The sequence below is a fragment of the Pongo pygmaeus genome, chromosome 2, assembly GCF_028885625.2.
Source record: "Pongo pygmaeus isolate AG05252 chromosome 2, NHGRI_mPonPyg2-v2.0_pri, whole genome shotgun sequence".
In the NCBI taxonomy this organism is placed as follows: domain Eukaryota; kingdom Metazoa; phylum Chordata; class Mammalia; order Primates; family Hominidae; genus Pongo; species Pongo pygmaeus.
In genome coordinates, this window is record NC_085930.1 from 56,333,978 (window position 1) to 56,355,260 (window position 21,283).

Here is a 21,283-nt window from a genome sequence, read left to right on the forward strand (position 1 = left end):
TAGGGCCTCACTATATTGCCCAGGCTGGTCTTGAACTCCTAGGCTCAAGTGATCCTTCAGCTTTGGCCTCCCAAAGTGCTGGGGTTGCAGGCATGAGCTACCGTGCCCAGCCCAAGATTTTCAAGATATTTAGATCAGCTATAAGTTGTGTAATTACTTAATGAACTCGTATGTTTGCTCACTCCCTGGAGGCAATACCATTTTGACCATTGCAGAAGGGTAGAACAACATATCCTTTATGTCCCTTCAAAAGCATAATGAATAGAACTAATTAATATCTGAAATTCTACCCTACTTACTTTATTAAAATTAAACAAGGAGTATATTAAGGTTAAAAGATTATTCCTGCCTTAAATTGTCACATATTCGCTTTTTTAAGTCAATAAAAAAACAATATATTCCACCTCCAAAAATCTATAAGAACAAGCTGTCTATTCAAGGTGCTAATCTGCCATTATTTATAGACCCTTGACTCCCCTCTGAGCAGCCGTCATTAACAGAACAATTTAGGAGTTCAAAATACTCTTTATTGAACTCAACTGCCTTCTGAAGTTATTAGTCATACTTCTCAAGGCTACAGTGTGATAAGTGCTAAAGATGAACCGCATCTCAAGAAGGCTGTGAAGAAGAGCCACCATCAAAAGCACCAAGATCAGGGCTGGGAGCGGTGGCTCATGTCTGTAATCCCAGCACTTTGGGAAGTCAGGGCAGGCACATTTCTTGAGCTAAGGAGTTTGAGACCAGTCTGGACAACATAACGAAACCCCGTCTCTACCAAAAATACAAAAATTAGCTGGGCGTGGTGGCATCATGCACTTGTGGTCACATCTACTTGGGAGGCTGAGGTGGGAAGATTGCTTGAGCCTGGGAAGTTGAGGCTGCAGTGAGCTGTGATCACGCCACTGCACTCAAACCTGGGTGACAGAGCAAGACCCTGTCTCCAACAACAACAACAACAACAAAAACACCACAAAGATCAGCTGCTGCTTGCAGACTGACATACCTCTAAAGCCCTCCTTCCTGATCATTCAGGTATCTTTTATTAGGTTTGAGGATTTCTGGGGGTGTTTTCTGCCTCAAAATTATAACTGTAGTCTTCAAGGCACCCCAGAGTTGTCATTTGGGAATCCAGGTACGCTCAGAGGACAAATACTGGCCTACCTCTTGGTGTAGAAGGGAAAGAGAAAACAGTAAGTTGGATTTTAGTCTAGAAGTATTTAAGGCTGAGTGTGGTAGCTCACACCTATAATCCCAACACTTTGAGAGGCTAAGGCAGGAGAATTAATTGAGGCCAAGGGTTCCAGACCAGCCTGGACAACATAGTGAGACCCTGTTTCAACAACCACAACAACAACAAAAAAAGTATTTGATACTTTGCTTACCCCATTCTCCCATGCCCCAGGCTTTAGAAATGGCCAGCCTCAAGCTGTCCCATCGAAACTCAAATCCCCTAAAGGAAAAAGAACAGGAGCAAGATCAAGATTGGTATCTGGGCAGTGAGGACTGAGGAGAGTGTGAACAGGGAATGAGAAGGAACCACTAGAAAAGCAAGAGGAAAATGAGAAATGGAGAAAATGAGCAGCAATGAAGCGGCTAGAAAAAGAGAAAGAAAGGGCAAGAGGGAAGAGAAAAGGAGGAGATTTAGAGTAGGGGATGAAGGCAAAAGAGGTTTTGTTTTTTGTTTTAAAGAACAGAAACACAAGTGGCAGAGAAATGATGTTCCCTGAAAGGAAAAGAGGAAAACAGAGAGGGCAAATGGTGAAAAAGACAAAGGCTGACACCCCAGGTTCCTGATTAGGAACGAGGTAGAAACTGGTCGTGCCACTAGCAGATCCAGAGTACAGAGGAGAGCAGGCTGGGGAACAATGATGAAGTGGCTTCTGCACATGTTGAGTCTGCGGTGTCTGCAGAGGAACCATGTGGAGATGTCCAGGTGGGCAGCTGGGACAGAGATGCAGGAGAAGGATGTGGCCCAGAAGTGGTATGTGGGAGCCACTGAAGCTGTGGGAAAGTACAGTGGGACCATACAGGGAGACTGCAGAAGGGAAGAGAAACGTTATGGGCCAGAGCCCATGGAGCACCATTTGTGGGATGCAGGGAGAAAGAAGAACCCATGAGGGAATCTCAGGACAAAGGCAGGTGCCTAAGGTGCAGGATGAGAGCTGGGAGAGAGACTGGTAGGGTGGGAGAGTGAACGGCCTCACTCACCTTGAGTGGCAGCAATGTCCTCAAGGAGAGTCAGATTTTCATAAGGTAAGAAACTGAGGATGTTCGTACTCTGTGAGGACAGAGGTGACCTTGTTTATAATGGAAAAGGGTTCCAGAAAGCCCTGCAGCCTTCCTTCTGTGTTCCTCTACCTCTTTGAACTTACCCTTTGGGCGAAACATTGTCACACTGTCCCTCTGTGCTTCATGTTTACCTCCTGGGCTTAAGGGCAGGTGTGGGTCAGACCGAGTTTTGTATCCTCGGTGCTTTGTCAGTGCCATGCCTGCCACCCAGCAGAAACCCGATAAATGATAAATATAGGTCAGGTGTGGTGGCTCACACTTGTAATCCCAGCACTTTGGGAGGCCAAGGTGGGTGGATCATTTGAAGTCAGGAGTTTGAGACCAGCCTGGCCAACATGGTGAATCCCCTCTACTAAAAAAAAAAAAAATACAAAAATTAGCCAGGCATGGTGGCGGGTGCCTGTAATCCCAGCTGCTCGGGAGGCTGAGGCAGGGAATCCCTTAAACCTGGGAGGTAGAAGTTGCAGTAAGATGAGATTGTGCCATTACACTCCAGCCTGGGCGACAGAGTGAGACTCTGTCTCAAAAAAAGAAAAAAAAAAGAAAAATTAATAATAAATACTTGTGGGTTTTCTGGAGGGACACTGGGAAGTCTATATTAGTAAAAGCCTTTAAATATATAACTTTTGACCTATTTCTGGAAATTTATCTATAGAGATTAATCACAGCTGTGTAAACATTAAGCTACAAGTAGTTATAATCTGCACACTTTAAAACCACCAACATATTTAACAAATAGACAACTGGTTAAAAATCACAATATATCTACATAGCTGAATATTAGAAATCCTCCAAAAATCTACACAGATCAACAGTAACAAATACAAGCATACAAATCCCACATCTTCAGCACAATTAATTGACACAGACTACAGACTCAATACACCTGTAAGTAAAAATAATAAACACCAAATTCCAAGCACAGCTATCTCCTGAGGTCCCACTGCAAATCTTTTTGGAAAGTGAGGAGAATTTGGAAAAATGGCATGGAAGAGAGAAGAGCAGAACAGAAGGCCTAAATCTGAGCCAAAATCACTCCTGAAAGAGACAGTCTACCCTAATTATAAAAACACTGAAAAACATCTTATTTGGAGCACTAACCACAGGGAAGAGACAGAGTCTGTGGGATGCTATGGCAATCTGAAAAAGGCATTGCTTCTAAGGAAGAAATGAGTAAAAAAGAAGGGAGAGGAGGTGCCCTCTAGTGACTGGATGGGGAAGGAGAAAGAGGCAGGAGGAAATTTAGATTCCTGTAACACAAAGGCGAGGTAAAACAATCAGGGGCATATAATTCCTCCCCCACCGACCTCTTCAAGCAAAAAGCCATCCACTAAAGAGACTATACTTCACAGCATTTAAGGATTACAGTGTTTGCAAACTAGGGATCTTATAAACCAACCCAAACTTCCAATCTTGTCTACAAAAGGAACAGATGCAAGTAGTTTACAACTATACAAAACCATTTTCAGGAGAAAACAGAAAAAGAAGATCAAAACATTTCAGCTAATGAAAATGCCCTCCAAAAAATCACAAAGGAAACTTTAACACAATAACCCAAACTGAATTAAATATCCTTAAATAGGCATTTGGGCTATGAAAAAAATATATGTTTAATCAATTCAAAAACTGAAAATAGAAATGGGCTAAAAGTGGGCAGAACTGAACAAAAAATTGATTGAATCCAGTAAAAAAAAAGAAAAAGATAAAATTATATCTGAAATGAAGACTAAATTTCAAAGCGCCCAAAGGAGAACAGATTCAAATAAAAATGTAATAAAGAAAATTGAATAATAAAAGCAAAATAACTATGAGAATGAAAATAAGATAAACGAAGAAGAGGGATCAGAGATAAAGCAGTTGAAGGGAAGGAGGCAAAGAAGATCCAACACACATATGTTTGGAATCCCTAAATTAAAAGAGAAACAAAATAATGAAACAGAACTAAAATTTAAAACTATAGTCTAATAACATTTTCAGAAACAAAAGAAGGCCCAAATCTACATACTGAAAGGGCCTATTGGGTATCTGGGAAAATCACCCTGTGAAGCTCAATTGAGGCATGTCCTAGTAAAACTATTAGACTTTAAAAAGTATGTATATTTACAGAGACAGAGAGAGAGAAAGATCTCAGAGTTTTATGATAAAAAGACCACATATCTCAAAAGGGTAAGATAATTAGGTTGGCATCAGACTCCCCAAGGGAAACATAAAAACAAGGTGACAATGGAGCAGCATTTTCAAGAAATTTAAGGGAAGAAAAAGTCAACTAAGGATTTTGTATCTAGCAAATCAGTCCTTCAAATATCAAGGCTACAGAAAAAGTCTTAAACATGGATGGACTCAGAGAATACTATGCCCACAGCCCTTCTTGGGAATCTTTTGGGGACAGGCATTCTGCCATGGGCCCTGGGCATTCCTGCTAGGTATGCCAAAAAAGGTAAGCTCCTGACTGCTCTTTTCCCAGGTCATTTCTTAGGCTTGCGTTTTCAAGGAGCAAACTGGAGGGATAAGGCAGCACTGATTCCCAAAGAGCTTCCGTTTACTATAAAGACACTAGATTCCTCAAGTGCTCTAACATAAACCACTGCATATTTAGATATTCATCTGGATGCACATGTGTCATCCCCATGGGACTTGGAGGACGTGGAGAAATGATGCAAATGAAGAAGGTGTTCTGGCTATTGTTTTTGCCATGAGTAATATGGCAATATATTTGTATCTGGCCCAAGAGTCTCATGTTTTCTGTCAGGATCCATGAAACGCTAACAAACTTACTAGCTTGTGAGTAAGGTGACATCTCCAATGTGTCACAGTTCCTGACACTACTAGAGAATGAGCTTCATCCAACTAAAAGAATAATATATATTATTCTTTTATATAATATATATTATTCTTTTATATAATATATATTATTCTTCCCCTGACTTTTTCTTCCCTTAAATTTCTTGAAAATGCTGCTCCATTGTCACCTTGTTTTTATGTTTCCCTTGAGGAGTCTGATGCCAAACTAATAATATATATTATTCTTTTATATAATATATATTATTCTTCATCCAACTAAAATCATAATATATATTATTCTTCTGCCCTATCCCAACCTTTGTTTTAGTCTTAAGACCACATTTAAATATATTAAATGTTCACTGTCTGTAAATATATTTAAATGTGGTCTTAAGACTAAAACAAATGTTGGGATAGGGCAGAAGAATAATATATAAATGTTATATGTTCTGACAAACTATAAATAATGTAAGTTTAAAAATGGGAGAAGGGAAAGAGGAAAGTAGAATAAGCTCACTGTTGTACTGGCAATAGGTGGGAGTTAAAAGACAACCTTTAAAAACTGACAAGCTTGAGAGTAAAAAATTAAATAAGAAAATAGAGGACTAAGGGCATTTAAAAAGATATAAAGACATATCAGTAGCTGGACATGGTGGTACACATCTGTAGTCCCAGCTGCTTGAGAGGCTGAGGCAGAAGGATCGCTTGAGCCCAGGAGTCCAAGGCTAAAGTGTGCTATGATCACTTATATGAACAGCCACTGCACTCCAGCCTGGGCAACACAGCGAGACCCCATCTCTTGAAAAAAAATAAAGAAAATAAAGAAAACACATCAGATAGGCAAATACAGCAAATATAACAGAGTATGTAGCAATTATAACATAAATGTAACAGAGTAAGATAAACATATCTGTCATATCAAAAACTATGAATGGGCTTAACTCACCTATTATATGAAAGATTTTCAAACTGGCTCACAAAACAAAACCCAACTCTATGCTAATATTAAAGTGATTGATTAAGGGACACAAAATAAAAGAACGCACAAGGGCATATCAGGCAAATGGAAACAAAAGAAAGTAGAGGGTCATGATTTTGATTCAGATAAAGTAAGATTTAAGACAAAAAAGCATTAAATCTGACAGACTTTTTAAAATGCTAAAGTCACAACTGACAATGAAGAAATAACAGTTACAAATATTTATGCATCAAATAACATAGCAACAACTTTTGCTAAAGCAAATGCTATAGAAGATGCAAGGAAAATTAGAAACACATTAATACTTCGAGATGTTAACAACATTATCATTCTAAGTGCAAGACAGGTCAAGCAGACAAAAAAATAAGGATACAGAAGAACTTAAAAAAATAGACATTGAATTTTATACTCTGATAGTAAAAATGAAGTAGAAAGTGTATATGCCTTCAAAATTGGTTGGGGAGAAAACTGAGCTAGGAATAATTTTATCTTATTGAGTAAAGAATATGAAGAATGTCATACTGGAAGTCTTAGCCAGTGCAGTAAGACAAGAAAAAGAAATGAAAGGTAAATAAACTGAAAAGCAAGAAATAAAACTGTCTTTGTTCAAAGATGACATGATTATCTAGAAGATCTCAAAGAATCTACAAACACACACACACACACACACACACACACACACACACAATCCTAGAACTAATAAGCAAGTATAGCAAGGTCACAGGATATAAAATTAATATATGAAGGTCAATTGCCTTTCTCTATACCAGCAATGAACCACCAAAATTTTAAAGTTAAAAAAAAATCATTTATACTAACACCAAATAAAAACACATATAAATCTAACAAAACAGAGAATTGCTATGTGAAAAACTGCAAAACAATGATAAAAGAAATCAAAGATCTAAATAAGTGGAGAAATATTACATGTCTGTGGATTGAAAAAGTCAATATTGTTAAGATGTCAATTATTCCCGACTTGCTCTATAGGTTCAACACAATCCCACTCAAAATCCCAGGAAGCTATTTTGTAGATGTTGACAAAAAGATTCCAAAGTTTATATGGAAAGGCAAAAGACCCATACAATACTGAAAAAAGAAGTAATAAAGTTAGAGGACTTCTACTACCAGATTTTAAGACTTATAATCAAGGTAGTCCTGGTATTGGCAAAATAATAAACACACACATCGATAGAACAGAGGGGCCAGAAATAGATTCAGCAATAACTGATCTTTGACAATGGCATAAAGACAACGCAATGGAGAAAGAATAGACTTTTCAACAAATGGTGCCAAACAACTGGATGACTATATGTAAAAAAAATAAATAAATAAAACTAGACACAGACCTGACACCTTTCACAAAAATTAACTCAAAATGGATCACAGACTGAGGCGGGAGGATCACCTGAGGCCAGGAATTTGAGACTGGTGTGGGCAACACAGCAAGACCCCATCTCTAAAAAATAAATTGAGGCCGGGTGCAGTGGCTCATGCCTGTAATTCCAGCACTTTGGGAGGCCAAGGCAGGCAGATCTATTGACCCCAGGAGTTCAAGACCATCCCCGGCAAAAGTCCCATCTCTACAAAAAGCACAACAACTAGCCAAGTGTGGTGGTGTGCGCCTGTAGTCCCAGCTGCTTGGGAAGCTGAGGTGGGAGGATCACCTGAGCCCTGCAGATCAAGGCTGCAGCGAGCCATGACCATGACACTGCACTCCAGCCTGGGTGACAGAGCAAGACTCCGTCTCAAAAAAAAAAAAAAAAAATTGATATACAATAGATGTGCATATTTTCAGGGTACATGTGATATTCTGTTATATTCATGTAATATGTAAAGATCAAATCAGGGTAATCGAGATATCTATAGTAACAAGTTTTTAGACACAATACCAAAGCACAATCCATGAAAGGGAAAACTGGTTAAGTTGTACATTATTAAATTTAAAAATCTGTGCTTCCTCAAAGACATTATTAAAAGAATCAAAAGACAAGCCCCAGAGCAAGAGAAAATATTTGCTGAACACCTGTCTGATAAAGAATTTGTATCCAAAATATAGAAAGAATTCTTAAATCTCAACAAAAAAAAATCCAACTGAAAAATGAGCAAAGACCTAAATAGACACCTTGCCCCAAAAGATGATAAATGAGCATATGAAAAGATGTGCCATAGCATTTGTCATTAGATAAATAAAAATTAAAACAACTACCACTACACACCTATTAGAATGTCTGAAGTCCAACAAACTGGCAAACTGGACTTGACTAAAATTAAAAATTTCTGCTCTGCAAAAGATACTGTAAAGGGAATAAAAAGACAAGCCTCAGACCGGGAGAAAATATTTGCAAAAGATAATATTTGACAAAGGACTGTTATCCTAAACTTAAAAAGACCTTAAAACAGGGATCCCCAGTCCCTGAGCTGTACAGCAGGAGAGCAGCAGGTAAGTGAGTATCACTGCCTGAGCTCCACCTCCTGTCAGATCAGCAGCAGTGTTAGATTCTCATCGGAGCACGAACCCTAGTGTCAACTGTGCATTCAAGGGACCTAGGTTGAGTGCTCCTTATGAGAATCTTATGCCTGATGATCTGAAGTGAAACAATTTCATCCCAAAACCACCCCCTCCCCTTATCCCCAGTCCATGGAAAAAATGTCTTTCATGAAACCAGTCCCTGGTGCCAAAGAGGTTGGGGACCACTGCCTTAAAAGATACTTTACCAGGCTGAGGTGGGAGGATCACTTGAGGCCAAGAGTTCAAGACCAGCCTGAGAAAGATAGCAAGATCCCATCTCTACAAAAAATTAAAAAAATTAGCTGGGCATGGTGGCTCACACCTGTAGTCCCAGCTACTTGGGAGGCTGGGGCAGGAGGATCACTTGAGCCCAGGAGTTCAAGGCTACAGTGAGCTATGATTGCTCCACTGCACTCCAGCCTGGGTGACAGAGTGAGACTGTCTCAAAAAAACAAACAACAACAAAAAACACCTCATCAAAGAAGACCTACAGATGCAAATAAGCATATTAAAAGATGCTCTGCGTCATGTATAATCAATACACCACTACACACCTATTAGAAGGGTAAAAATCCAGAGCACTGACAACACCAAACGCAGCAGAGGATGTGGAATAAGAAACTCTCATTCATTACTCTTGGGAAAGCAAAATGGTACAGACACTTTAGAAGACTGTTTGGCAGATTCTTACAAAACTAAACATACCCTTAGCATATAATCTAGCAATCATGCTCTTTGGTATTTATCCAAAGGAGTTGAAAACTCGCATCTGCACAAAAACCTGCACACAAATGTCCATAGCAGCTTTATTCATAATTGGCAAAACCTGGTAGCAACCAAGATGTACTTTACTAGGAGAATGGGTAAATTGTGGTACATCTAGACAACGGAGTATTATTCAGTGCTAAAACGAAATGGGCTATCAAGCCATGAAAAGACATGGGGAAAACTTAAACACATATTACTAAGTCAAAGAAGTCAGTCTGAAAAGGCTGTATACTGTATGACATTCTGGAAAAGGCAAAACCATGGAGACAGTGAAAAGATCAATGGCTTCCAGGGCTTTGGGGGATAAACAGGTAGAGCACAGAAGATTTTTAAGACAAGCCCCAGAGTGGGAGTGAAAACACTCTGTATGACAGTATAATATTAGATATATGTCATTATAAATTTGTCCAAACCCAACGACTGTATAATGCTAAGAGTGAACTATGGGCTTTGGACAAAAATGATGTGTCAACGTACACTGATCAATTGTAACAAATGTACTACTCTGGTTGGGGATGTTCATAATGGGAGACTATGCATGTGTGGAGGAAGGGGGCGTATGGGACATGTCTGTACCTTCCTCTCAATTTTGCTGTGAACCTAAAACTGCTCTAAAAGAAAAACACATTTTTAAAAATTAATGGAAAGATATTTACAGTGAATGAAGAGAAAAAAATCCTCTCCCAAGAAAAGGAAACTGAACTATAAAAATGACATATCACGGTCATACAAACTTTCGGAAGTTTTCTTGCTCCCTTTTAACACATTGTAACCATTCAACTCCTGCCACAGAAGCATAAATCAAATCATTCTTTGGCTAAAAGATGACTCAAGCTTTCACTTTTTGGTTCAACAGGATTTACTTAACTTGGTAACTACTTGGTGTTTCCAACTTTGCAGAACTAACCTTGCTTTTGAAGCTAAGAATAGGTGGAAGGTTGACTTCAGACTATCACAAACCATCGCACCAAAGAACTGCGGAAATGTGGCACCCCTTTTCATCAAGCAAATCAAACTCATCTTGGATTTAAAGGTATCTTATGCTTTACGATTAAGAAATATTTATAAAATAATCTCCCTCAGGGCAATGTAGAAAGCTCCAGCTTTTCCTTACCTCGAATCTTAAGGCTGAAGTCATCAGACAGTGATAGAAAAACATCCATTTCTATTTTCTCTGGTTAACTTGCTCATTCCTCAGTTTCAGCTATTGATTAATTACTATCTATTTTTATTAGAAGTCATCCCGAAGCCCTGTAATTTCTAAGAGAAAAATCTCCTTACTAATACAAGGGTGCCATCTAGTGGTGACCATAGTAAATGTCTGTTACAGAAAACGTGTATGTGCGTGTCCTCTCTCAATTCTGCATTCTGATGGGATTTTCAGAATTTATCTAGAGGGGAAAAGGTAGTAGAACTACTGTACTTGAAACGAATTTCCAAACACTCATGCTTTGGCACATTTAAAAATCTAGCGTACCCTCCTTTTACATCACTCCTCAGATCATTGACATTCATTTCTGAAGCAACATCACATTTACAGGTTCACAGAATTTCAGAACGAGTGGCTGTAAGGAATGATAGAGATCATCACGTATTCAGTCCAATGCCCTCGTTTTTCACATGTGGAAACTAGGCCCAGAGGGAAGGTGCCTGACTTGTCAAACGACTAGTAATGTTTCCAACAGGGTGTGCCCTGGGTTGATTTCTGATGGACTGGACAGCCAGCTAATATTATCTTATAGAGAAGGCACCTTAATGTCTCAATAATAGGTTTCCATTCCAAAGAAACACTCAGTTGTTCCCGCAGGGACAGCAGAGGATAAAATTCCCTGATCTGGGCTCTCTTCATAGCTTTCCCTTCTGAACTCCAACTAGGCACAGAAATCCTCGGGGACTGTTTTTGCCTCATACTTGGGTGCTGCTCACTGAGTGCTTGCAAAGTGCAAGGTACCAGGTGGTATATACCTGGGTAAGTCTTCCACCTTCCCTGCTCAGGCTCTTTAGGCTACAAATGAGCATGCTCTATTTCTCTCTTCCTTTCCTTCATCTCAGTTACATTCATACAGAGCAGGGAACAACTAACAGAGCTTGGTGTTCCAGGCCAAGGAAACCATATGTACAAAATTATGGAAGTGTGAAAAAGCAAGGTTTATTCAGAGAACAGGGGCTGAAGCTTTGTGTATCAGGAGCACAAGATGCAGGTGCATTTTCTTCTCTCCTTATCTGGAGGGGAGCAGGGAACATTTGATCAGGAGACAACAGAATGAACCAGAGCCAAGGCAGAGGGAGGCTACTAAGCTGGTCTGGTCTGAAGGGCTTAACTGATTTGGGAAAGATTAAAGTTTGAATATGACCACTTATGGTCTTGACTGTTAGAGCTCCATTGTCAGGATGCTGGAAAACTACTGTATTTGAATAAATGACAAAGGCAGAATTAATTGCAAAGAAGGGGAAGGTTGGATTTGGCAACCTCCTACCCAGGCCTCCAATCTCCCCAGGCGGCTCTCCAGGGGTCAGCGTTAGAAGCCTCTAAGCAGGGGAGACAGGCTAGCTTGCCTGGCTAGTTTACAACCCTTTCTCCCCCATCCCCCTGCCATCTCCACCACTAAACATGCTCCCAGGCAGAAAGCAATATTTAAATCTGAATAAGAAATGCTTGTTATCCATATTTGTGACAGGGGTCCCGGTAAGAACAAAGCTTAAAGAGAGCCAGCAGAAGCTGTGCCAGCCCCCAGAAACTAAAAGGGAGTTAGAGCTTTGGATCAGAAACTTGTTCTTTGGGGATGGTGGTTTTTATACTGTACTGTCTGTATTTTAGGTAATTATTCCCTTTTGTCTTTTTCTTATAATTTGGTAGGGTTCATTTTTAAAATGTCAGCTAAGTGGAAACAACACAGTAATGTTTCTGTGCCCAGCCACGCTGCTGAAGGCTGGGCACAGGTGTGAAAGCAGAATTCCAGGAGAGAGAAATTTGGAGGAATTCCCCCCTTCCCTCTAAGATGCTCTCCTTCCAGAGTTCTCTTCTGCTAAAATTTGGTGGGTTCTGTGTCTGGTTTTAAAAATAAGTGATGGCAGTTCCTTTACAATATTGCATTGTGAATGACTGATAAAAGCTTGGCCCTCTCAAAGTAGGGGGGCAGAGGAGGGAGTGTTATAGTTCAAGGGAGGATTTAGTTAGCTCTAATTAGTGGGCTGGAAAGATTTTTTTGGTAGGAAGAGACGTGGGTCTCCCTAGCGGCTGCTCTGCTTCCGACCTGGCAACCTTTGTTACCTAATCAAATCAGTCTGGAGCCATATGCTACCAATGAATATTAAGGCGATTATGATTTTTTTGGAATTCACTTAAAAATTTTTAATAAAGTGTCTTCTGTTTGAGGGAGGAGTGCAAGCTGGCACACACAGCAAATATCTGAAACCACAAATCCAGGATATCCAAAGTGAAAGGTCTTTTGTCCCTGCCTGTTGATGAAATTAAAGTGCGAATACTAAACTTTAGATATAACTCTCTAGGCTGTGACTGAGCTACAATTTTCTATCAAAAGAAAACTTCTAGAGTTGGTAGTACAATTTCTGACATGAAAGTTCACTAAATGCACAGTGTTACATCTTACCAAGAGTATCTTCTTGCACTACCTGCACCTCTAATTCCCATCCACAAAGAGGGGAACCACATTGCAGAGTCAGCTGAGAACCATAGCCCCCATGCCTCTTTCACAATCTAATCTTGAAGACGACACAGAAAAGATATAATACTTCTTCATACTTCATTCAACACAAATCACACCACATGAATAAAAAACCACAACTCTTCTTTGCCGTATTATGGAAAAAAAAAAAAAAAACGTATCTCAGGGTGGGTTTTGGTGTCTGTTTATTTTTTGAGACAGGGTCTCACTCTGTCGCCCAGGCTGGAGTGCAGTGGCACGATCTCGGCTCGTTGCAACCTCCGCCTCCTGGGTTCAAGTGATTCTCCCACCTCAGCCTCCCGAGTAGCTGGGACTACAGGCGCCTGCCACCATGTCCAGCTAATTTTTGTACTTTTTGTAGAGACGGAGTTTCACCATGTTGGCCAGGCTGGTCTCGAATTCCTGACCTCAGGTGATCTGCCCACCTTGGCCTCCCAAAGTACTGGGATTACAGGTGTGAGCCACCATGACTGGCCTATTTTTAAAAATTCTCATTTCTAAAAGGAAAAACACTGAATAAATATAAAAGCTTTACAAATCTTAGGTTGAGGGCTGCAGCCACAGCATTTGAGAAATCCCATCCTTCTATTATCAATACAAAACAAACCACCTACTTTGAAAAAGTTGAGGTGTGGGAACTCATTTATAGCTACACAGAAACGAGCCCCTCCATGGATTTTAGCTGATTGTTTCTGGAGGCCGTATTTGCCAAGTTGCATTGTCACAACCGTGAGGAAGATGCAACTCCAACTCATACTAAGAATGAAGGGCCCTGAAGTGCTCACTTGCAAACAAATTATAATTTAAGAAAATTAAGAACATGAAAGAGTTACATTTATATATATCTAAATATTGAACATTACAGGAACAATAATCTTTTAATATTCTATGAGATTATGTTGCTTAAGTAATAATAACAGCTACCATTTTATTGGGCAATTTTCAATACAGCCATGTTTCACACATTGTGCCGAGTGTTCTTCATGAATTTTTCCATTTAATTTTCACAGCAACCTGTGAGGTAGGTGTTCTTATCCCCCTTTTACTGATAAAGAATTAAATGAGCACAAAAATTGAGTTACTTCCTGGAATCACACAGCTAGTGAGTAACCCTAGTCTGACTCAGGTCTATACTTTTCATCAACAATATGTAAACTAAAGGTATCTCAAGGCTTTAAAATAAGTTTCTGAAAGACTAAGTTGTTGTAGTGAAAACTTTCAGAATGCTACCGAAAAATAAACCATCGTTCCACAAATAAACTTAAGTGATCTAAGTAAAAATGAAGCGTTGCCTTTAGGTTAATGCTAGAAACAGCTTACTCCTTATTGTTATCTCTAATTCCTTTAAGGAACTGAAATCACTTTGAAATAAGTTTTGGAAATTCCCACCAGAATTTGGTAAGATGATGATCAAATATTCACCAAACTCCTGCTAAGTGCTATGTACTTACTGTTAGGTACCAGGATACAGAGATCAATAAGAAACAGAAAATATTCAGTGGTACTGGTGGGGACATGCGTGCGGTGCCAGACCACACATAATACATTGTGGAAGGTATAATACTGAGTGAGGTGCAAGGTATTATGGAAGAGTGAGGAAGGGTCCCTACTCTAGCTGTGGTAGGGAAGTTTACTGGAAGAGATGCATAGAGCTGGCCAGCTGAAGGGGCTGGGCTGCTCATTCCAGGCAGAGAGCAGAGCCTGGGCACAGTGTAGATGAGCATGGAGTGGGAGGCAGGGAGTAGGCACTGGAAAGACTGGAGAAGTGGGCAGGGCCCAGATCATGAAGAAATTTAAACCAGCAAAAGGTTTTAAGTAGGCAAATGACATGCTCAGAATGGTCCTATAACTAAACCCACAAGAGCAGTGTGGAGCATGGACTTGGAGCCACACAGCCATAGGTTCAAGTCCTGGGCTAGGGCTTAGTGCTGTGTGAACTTTGGCAAGAAATGATACATTTCTTCTTTTTTAAATTGACAAAAAAAAAAAAATATATATATATACACACACACACACACACACACACACACAAACTTATGGTGTACAACGTGATGTTATGAAATATGAATATACTGTGGAATGACTAAATCAAGCTAATTAACATATGCATCACCTCACACATTTATTTGTGGTAAGAACAAAGACAGGAAACCTTCTAACCCTCAGTCGCAGCTGGAAAATGGGAAGTAAATGAGATAATGAATATAAAGCACTGGAATACAGTAAGTATTCAAGAAATGGTGGCTCTTATTATTATTATTATTATTGCTATAAGCCTAGAAATTCAGGAAGATACATGGGAATCCAGATGAGACATACTGAGGTCCCAAGCAGGGATGAAGAAACAAGACAACCTGAAAGACATTCAGGAAATTGAATTGACAAAACCTGATGAGTGCCTGGCTACAGGCATGCCGGTGAGAGAGGAGGAGACACCATCGACAAGGTCTCGTCTGGGATGAACGACTGAATGGCTGGTGGCCGGTGGCAGCCCTGACAGACAGAATAGTGAGGCAGAACGAGTCTGGGAGTGTGGGTCATGCTGAGGAGGTGCCTGTGTGCACCCAGGAGCAGACGTCCAGGAAATCAGTGGACAGGGCTGGAGTCTGGGATGCAGGTATGGCTTGGAATTGGAAAAGTATGCATACCTCATGCCATGAGAAGAGATCACCAACAGAGGGTATGTTCAGTCAGAAGGGCAATGAGCTAAGACAGAACTCCAGAAACACTCACGATTAAGGGACAAGGAAAGAAAGAAAAGCACCCAAAGAAAGAAAAGGACCACAGAGGACAAGGTATTCCAGCAGGGCTCAGTACAATGAAGGCTGAAGGACCAGGATCTCCAGGAGGGAGTCATCAGCGGTGCCCCATGTAGCTAAGTCCAGGAACTTCCAACAGTGTCCTCAGAATCCAGTAGAAATTGTTGCTGACTTTAGACCAGAGGGTGATTTTTTGTAGAACAAGGGGAACAGACACCCAACTGCAGGGTTCAGGTATCGATGGGCATGAGGAAGTAGAAAGAGCCTACCATAAATCTGGGAAAAGGGACGGAGAACAGTTATATAGTAGTATAAGGGAAATACAGGGTCAATGGTCAGGTTAAAAGATTTTTAAGACAGAGTGCTCTGAGCACTTTGTGCACTGAGAAGGAAAAGGCAGATAGCACAGGGTGATGAGGCAGGAGCAAGAGATGCACAACAGAACAAGGTCCTTGAGGATATAAGAAGGATCCTGCCACTGGGCTCTGGGGATGCAGAGCTTAATTAAACAGAATCTGCCTTCAAGGAGCTCAGAGTCTGAGGGGGAAGCAAACCTGCCAACCCTCTGAGCAGTATGTGATGTGCACACCAGTCCTCAGGATGCACTATACCAGAAGAACTCAGGGGATGCCCATCTGACTGTGGGTTTCCTGGACCTAAGTCGGAGCCCATTCACCTCTCTACTCCCACTGCCCAACAGCCTCTGGTACGCACACATGCTAGGCATTCGATAATTTTCTTGGTGTGAATGAAAAAATATACTTGTCAGAAACTTTATTTCCAGGGGTAGAGAAATTTTATAAAGACATATAAGGGTATATTTTAAGACAGATAAAGGGATTTGGGGTATTAAAATAAAACTAACATTAAGTAAAAATCATAGTACACATGCTTGGTGCTGTACCCTGAATATCTGTGTCCCTCCGAAATTCCTATGTTGAAACCTAATGCCCAGTGCAACAGTGGTGGGGTATTTAGGAGGCGATTAGGTCACAAGGGATCTCATGAATGGAGTTAGTGCCCTTATAAAAGGCCCAAGGGAGCTCACTTGCCCCTTCCACCATGCAAGGACACAGTAAGAAGCTACTGTCTATGAGGAACAGGCCCTCACCAGACAGGCAATCTGTCAGCACCACCTTGATTTTGGAATCCCCAGCCCCCAGAACTGTGCAAAATAAATTTTTGTTATTTATAAGCACCCAATTTATGGTATTTTGTTACAGCAGCCAGAACCGGCTAAGATACTTGGAAAAGACGCATCTGAGAGCTTTATACAGAGACAGCTAAAGGTTAAGAGAGTTGAGGAAGAATGAGGCAGGGTTCAGTCATGTGGAGAAGGCCTGAGAGGTTCCAGAACTCTCTCTGGCCAAATATATCCCCCAATCTGCTAGGCTGTGCTTAAGATTTATTTAACTATTTATGAAAGGATAAAATTTTTCATTTCAAAATTATAAAGGACTAAAAAGGAAATGTGTGTAAGACTGCACAAAAGTTAACACCCATTCATCATAAAATGAAATCAGGCAGGTGTCAGACTGACCTGTCTCCAAATGAGCTTCCCCATTTACCAGCTGTACGAGCTGGGCCAGGCCACTAGTCTTCTCCGGGAAAGCAGACCATGGGACAGATAAGCCCCCAAGCTGCTTTCAAATCTACCATTCAAAGGTTCTAAAGCAGTATTTCCTAGCCTTTTGGGAATCACAGACTCCTCAGAGAATCTAATTGAAGCTATGAATTCTCTCCCTACCCGCCCCTCCAAATAAACACAGAAACATACATATAAAATTTTGCACATCATTTGAGGGGGTCCCTGGACTCTCTACCCATAATCCCAGGTAAGAAGTGGGAAACCAGCAGAGGTGCAAATCTTTTAAATCCTTTTTTTATTTTTTAAACAGAGATTCACTCTGTCTCCCAGGCTAAAATGCAATGGTGTGATCATGGCTCACTGAAGCCTCAACCTCCTGGGCTCAAGCCATCCTCCCACCTCAGCCTCCTGAGTAGCTGGGACCACAGGTATGCACCACCACACCTGGCTCGTTTTTTATTTTTTGTAGAGATGGGGTCTCCCTGTGTTGCCCAGGCTGGTCTTGAACTCCTGGTCTCAAGTGATCCTCCTACCTCAGCCTCCCAAGGTACTGGTATTACAGGCATGAGCCACCACACCTGGCCCAAGGTGCAATTCTTTATAAGGTTCTTGGCCAGGCGTGGTGACTCATGCCTGTAATCCCAGCACTTTGGGAGGCCAAGGTGGGTGGATCACTTGAGGCCAGGAGTTTGAGACTAGGCTGGCCAACATGGTAAAACCCCATCTCTACTAAAAATACATAAATTAGCCAGGCATGGTGGTGCACGCCTGTAATCCCAGCTACTCGGGAGGCTGAGCTATGACTGCATCAATGCACTCTAGCCTGGGACCCTGTCCCTAAAACAACAAACAAAGAAGGTAATGGAGCCAGATATCGCAGTGACCTCTGCTAGACCCACAGTGGACAGTTTGGTGTTCTCTATCTATGTGCCCATCTGAACTGTAAGTTTCCCTGAATATAGCAACTACTCACTTTAGTTATGGATTAAACTGATGGGGCCATAATGGTGTAGATTTGCAGTTCTCAGATTTTTAGACCTTCAGTGCTTCTGACTAAGTATCAACTTCAAATCCTCCCTTTGGGAGACATACCTGGAGTGCACAGCAATCACTACGGGCTTGCTCTATGGGGTCTATCAACTTTCCAAGAAGGGTCTAGCCACCCCAAACTAGACGTTATGCCTCTATTCCACAGCAATATTTGATAACTCGTCCCTCCCCACAAAAAGAAAAAGAAAACATATTGTATCCGCTTTTAGTAGAAATCCCCTACATTTGTATAACCCTTTATACTTAGTACTTTTCTAATCCCTCTCACAAACATGTAATATTCACCTGGGAGGTAGGCAATACTCCCATTTGAAAGATAAGGAGAGAGAATGATACCATTTAAGTGATCACAGAGAGGGCTTTTCAATATAGCCCAGCACCAGAACTCCAGCCACATTTTTATAAACATGCTAATGTTTCTATTACCCTTGCACTGAGAAGGTGGGAGATACCTCTTTTAAATTAACAGAACAAAATAGCTGTGACCTTTAATAAAGTGTTCAGTCATAACATCTAAATAGTACCTATGATTTCAGAAACTGAAAGCCACTCTAATTTCAGCAATTTCATATATGATGACTAAATCATTTCATTTTTTCAATATTTAATAGAAATCAATCAAGCCTATCATCTATGACTTTTTAAACAAGCAGAATTCACTGTACATAGTAGGGGGGAAAATCCATACTTACCTATAGCACAATGTAAAATCTAGAGGAAAAAAGGGAAAAAAGAGGAGAATTAGTAAGAATCAAGATATTAAAGTTTTATTTCATATAAACTAATGTTTCAGTAAGAATAGAGCAGCGTCTGCCAGCAGTATTAAATATGAAAAATGAACATTCCATTTTTAAACTTGGCTGCAGGCTATTTAACAAAGTGTAAATTCTTGCTCAGTTTTGTTTGTTCACTTTTAGTTTGTGTATCTTTGAAGGATTTTCTGAGGAATATTTACTCTTCCTGCTCAGTGGTTTATCAGATATCAAGGGCTCTTTTATAATGCACAAACTTGTAAGAGCAATAAGTGTACAGCATCTCCATGTCCCATACGCTATAGAACAGAACCACCACGGACTCCGGAACACGGGGTGAGAAGGGCCTTTGTTGGCTCTTCTTGCCTGGCAGGCCCTTCAATGCAGACATTCATTCTACTAAGTTCCACCCTCAGTCCCCATCTTGCCTCATTCAATGATCTCACTGCAGAGGTGCTCCCTGGTCCAATCCAACCCTGTCTCCTGGGGATCTGGGCCTACATCCCAAGCTGCCTCTGGACAGCTCCATCTGGGAGTCACAGCAGTGGCTCAAACACAGCCTTAGTGGGAAGCACACGCTTTCCTTCCATCCCGCCCGTTATGACTCTTGATAAGCAACCTCCCAGTCTTTGGGGTTCAACAGTCCTTCCTTCCCCTTATCCTCAAGTACAACCAATTTCTAAGTCCTGCTGATGATTCTGGGGTCTGATGATTCTGGGGTCTGTCTTCCCCATTTTTATTTCCAGTGCCTTGAGTGAGACTGCCATCTCCACTCCATCTCAATGGCCATCCAACTGGCAAATTAAGTCCTTCTAAATCCCCTTCCAACTCATCCTTTATATAGCAGTGATTTAACTCTGGTGGTGGTGGTGGCAAAAAAGTAATTTGAAGCCATTTATAAGATTGATTTAATGACCAAAGCTTTTCTAGATGCTATAACCTAACAGCTATTGTAGGGCATTTCAGAATTTTTACATTTCTCTAGCAGTCTTTATATCGTTTGATCCTAACAATTACCTGGCAGATAGGCAGAACAGAAAATCTCTATTTGCAGATAAGAAAACCAAGGCTCAGAGAAGCCACACAACTTCGCCAGGGCAGTAAATGATGGTCAGGACCAAGAACTTAGGTTTTACTTCTATTCTATCATATTATTTCATTGTGCATTAGTTATGAGAGATCTACAGAGTCAGAACTTGACAAGACTTAGCTTATCTAAAACACGCCTGAGCCTGATAAGGCTCTGTGCTCAAAAACTACTATTTCACTCAATTTGTGGGGGAGGGAAGTGGGGAGATTGGATTGAAAAACCAAACCAAGCTGCACAATGTTGCTGGTAACTGACAGGAGAACAAAATAATTACCACATTGCAAATCTTACCATCTTTTTCAATAGAAAACACTGTTAAGTAGATACTAAAGTGTAAATATGATAAGCTACACCTCCTGCTGCAAAGTTGAGGAAAACTAAAAGACAGATCTAGATCAAAATGGGGAATGAAAAACATTCTTTGCAACAAGAAGACAGATGACAGCTTCTCGACAGAAAACCTGTTCTTTTTTTTGGACACAGGATCTTATTCTGTCACCCAGGCAGAGTGCAGTGGTGCAATTACAGCTCCCTGCAACCTCAACCTCCTTGGACTCAAGCGATCCTCCCACCTCAGCCTCCTGAGTAGCTGGGACTACAGGCAATTGCCACCATGCCTGGCTAATTTTTGTATTTTTTGTATGGACAGGCTTTCGCCATGTTGCCCAGGCTAGTCTTGAACTCCTAGGCTCAAGTGATCCACCAGCCTTGGCCTCCCAAAGTGCTGGGATTACAGGCATGAGCCACTGCACCCGGCCTAGAAAACCTATTCTGTCCATGTATGCAGCAAGACACCCAGACTGGCCGGGCATGGTGGCTCACGCCTACAATCCCAGCACTTTGGGAGGCTGAGGCGGGCAGATGACCTGAGGTCAGAAGTTTGAGACCAGCCTGGCCAACATGATGAAACCCCATCTCTACTAAAAATACAAAAAATTAGCTGGGCATAGTGGTGCATGCCTGTAGTCTCGGCTACTCAGGAGGCTGAGGCAGGAGAATCGCTTGAACCCAGGAGACAGAGGTTGCAGT

At 41.0% G+C, this 21,283-nt stretch overlaps 1 protein-coding gene across 3 annotated transcripts in view; it reads right to left on the reverse strand.

The window, feature by feature from the left end:
- The window catches only part of HACD2 (3-hydroxyacyl-CoA dehydratase 2), a 90,418-nt gene that overhangs the window by 53,979 nt on the left and 15,156 nt on the right, over nt 1-21,283 (reverse strand). For 2 of the 3 annotated variants that reach the window (XM_054480925.2, XM_054480927.2), the window contains exon 3: nt 19,105-19,123. In XM_054480925.2, the coding sequence (XP_054336900.1) occupies nt 19,105-19,123 (19 nt within the window). Of the gene's footprint in view, nt 1-1,382; nt 1,451-2,208; nt 2,281-19,104; nt 19,124-21,283 lie in introns of those variants that run through there. The other variant, XM_054480926.2, reaches the window with a different exon arrangement.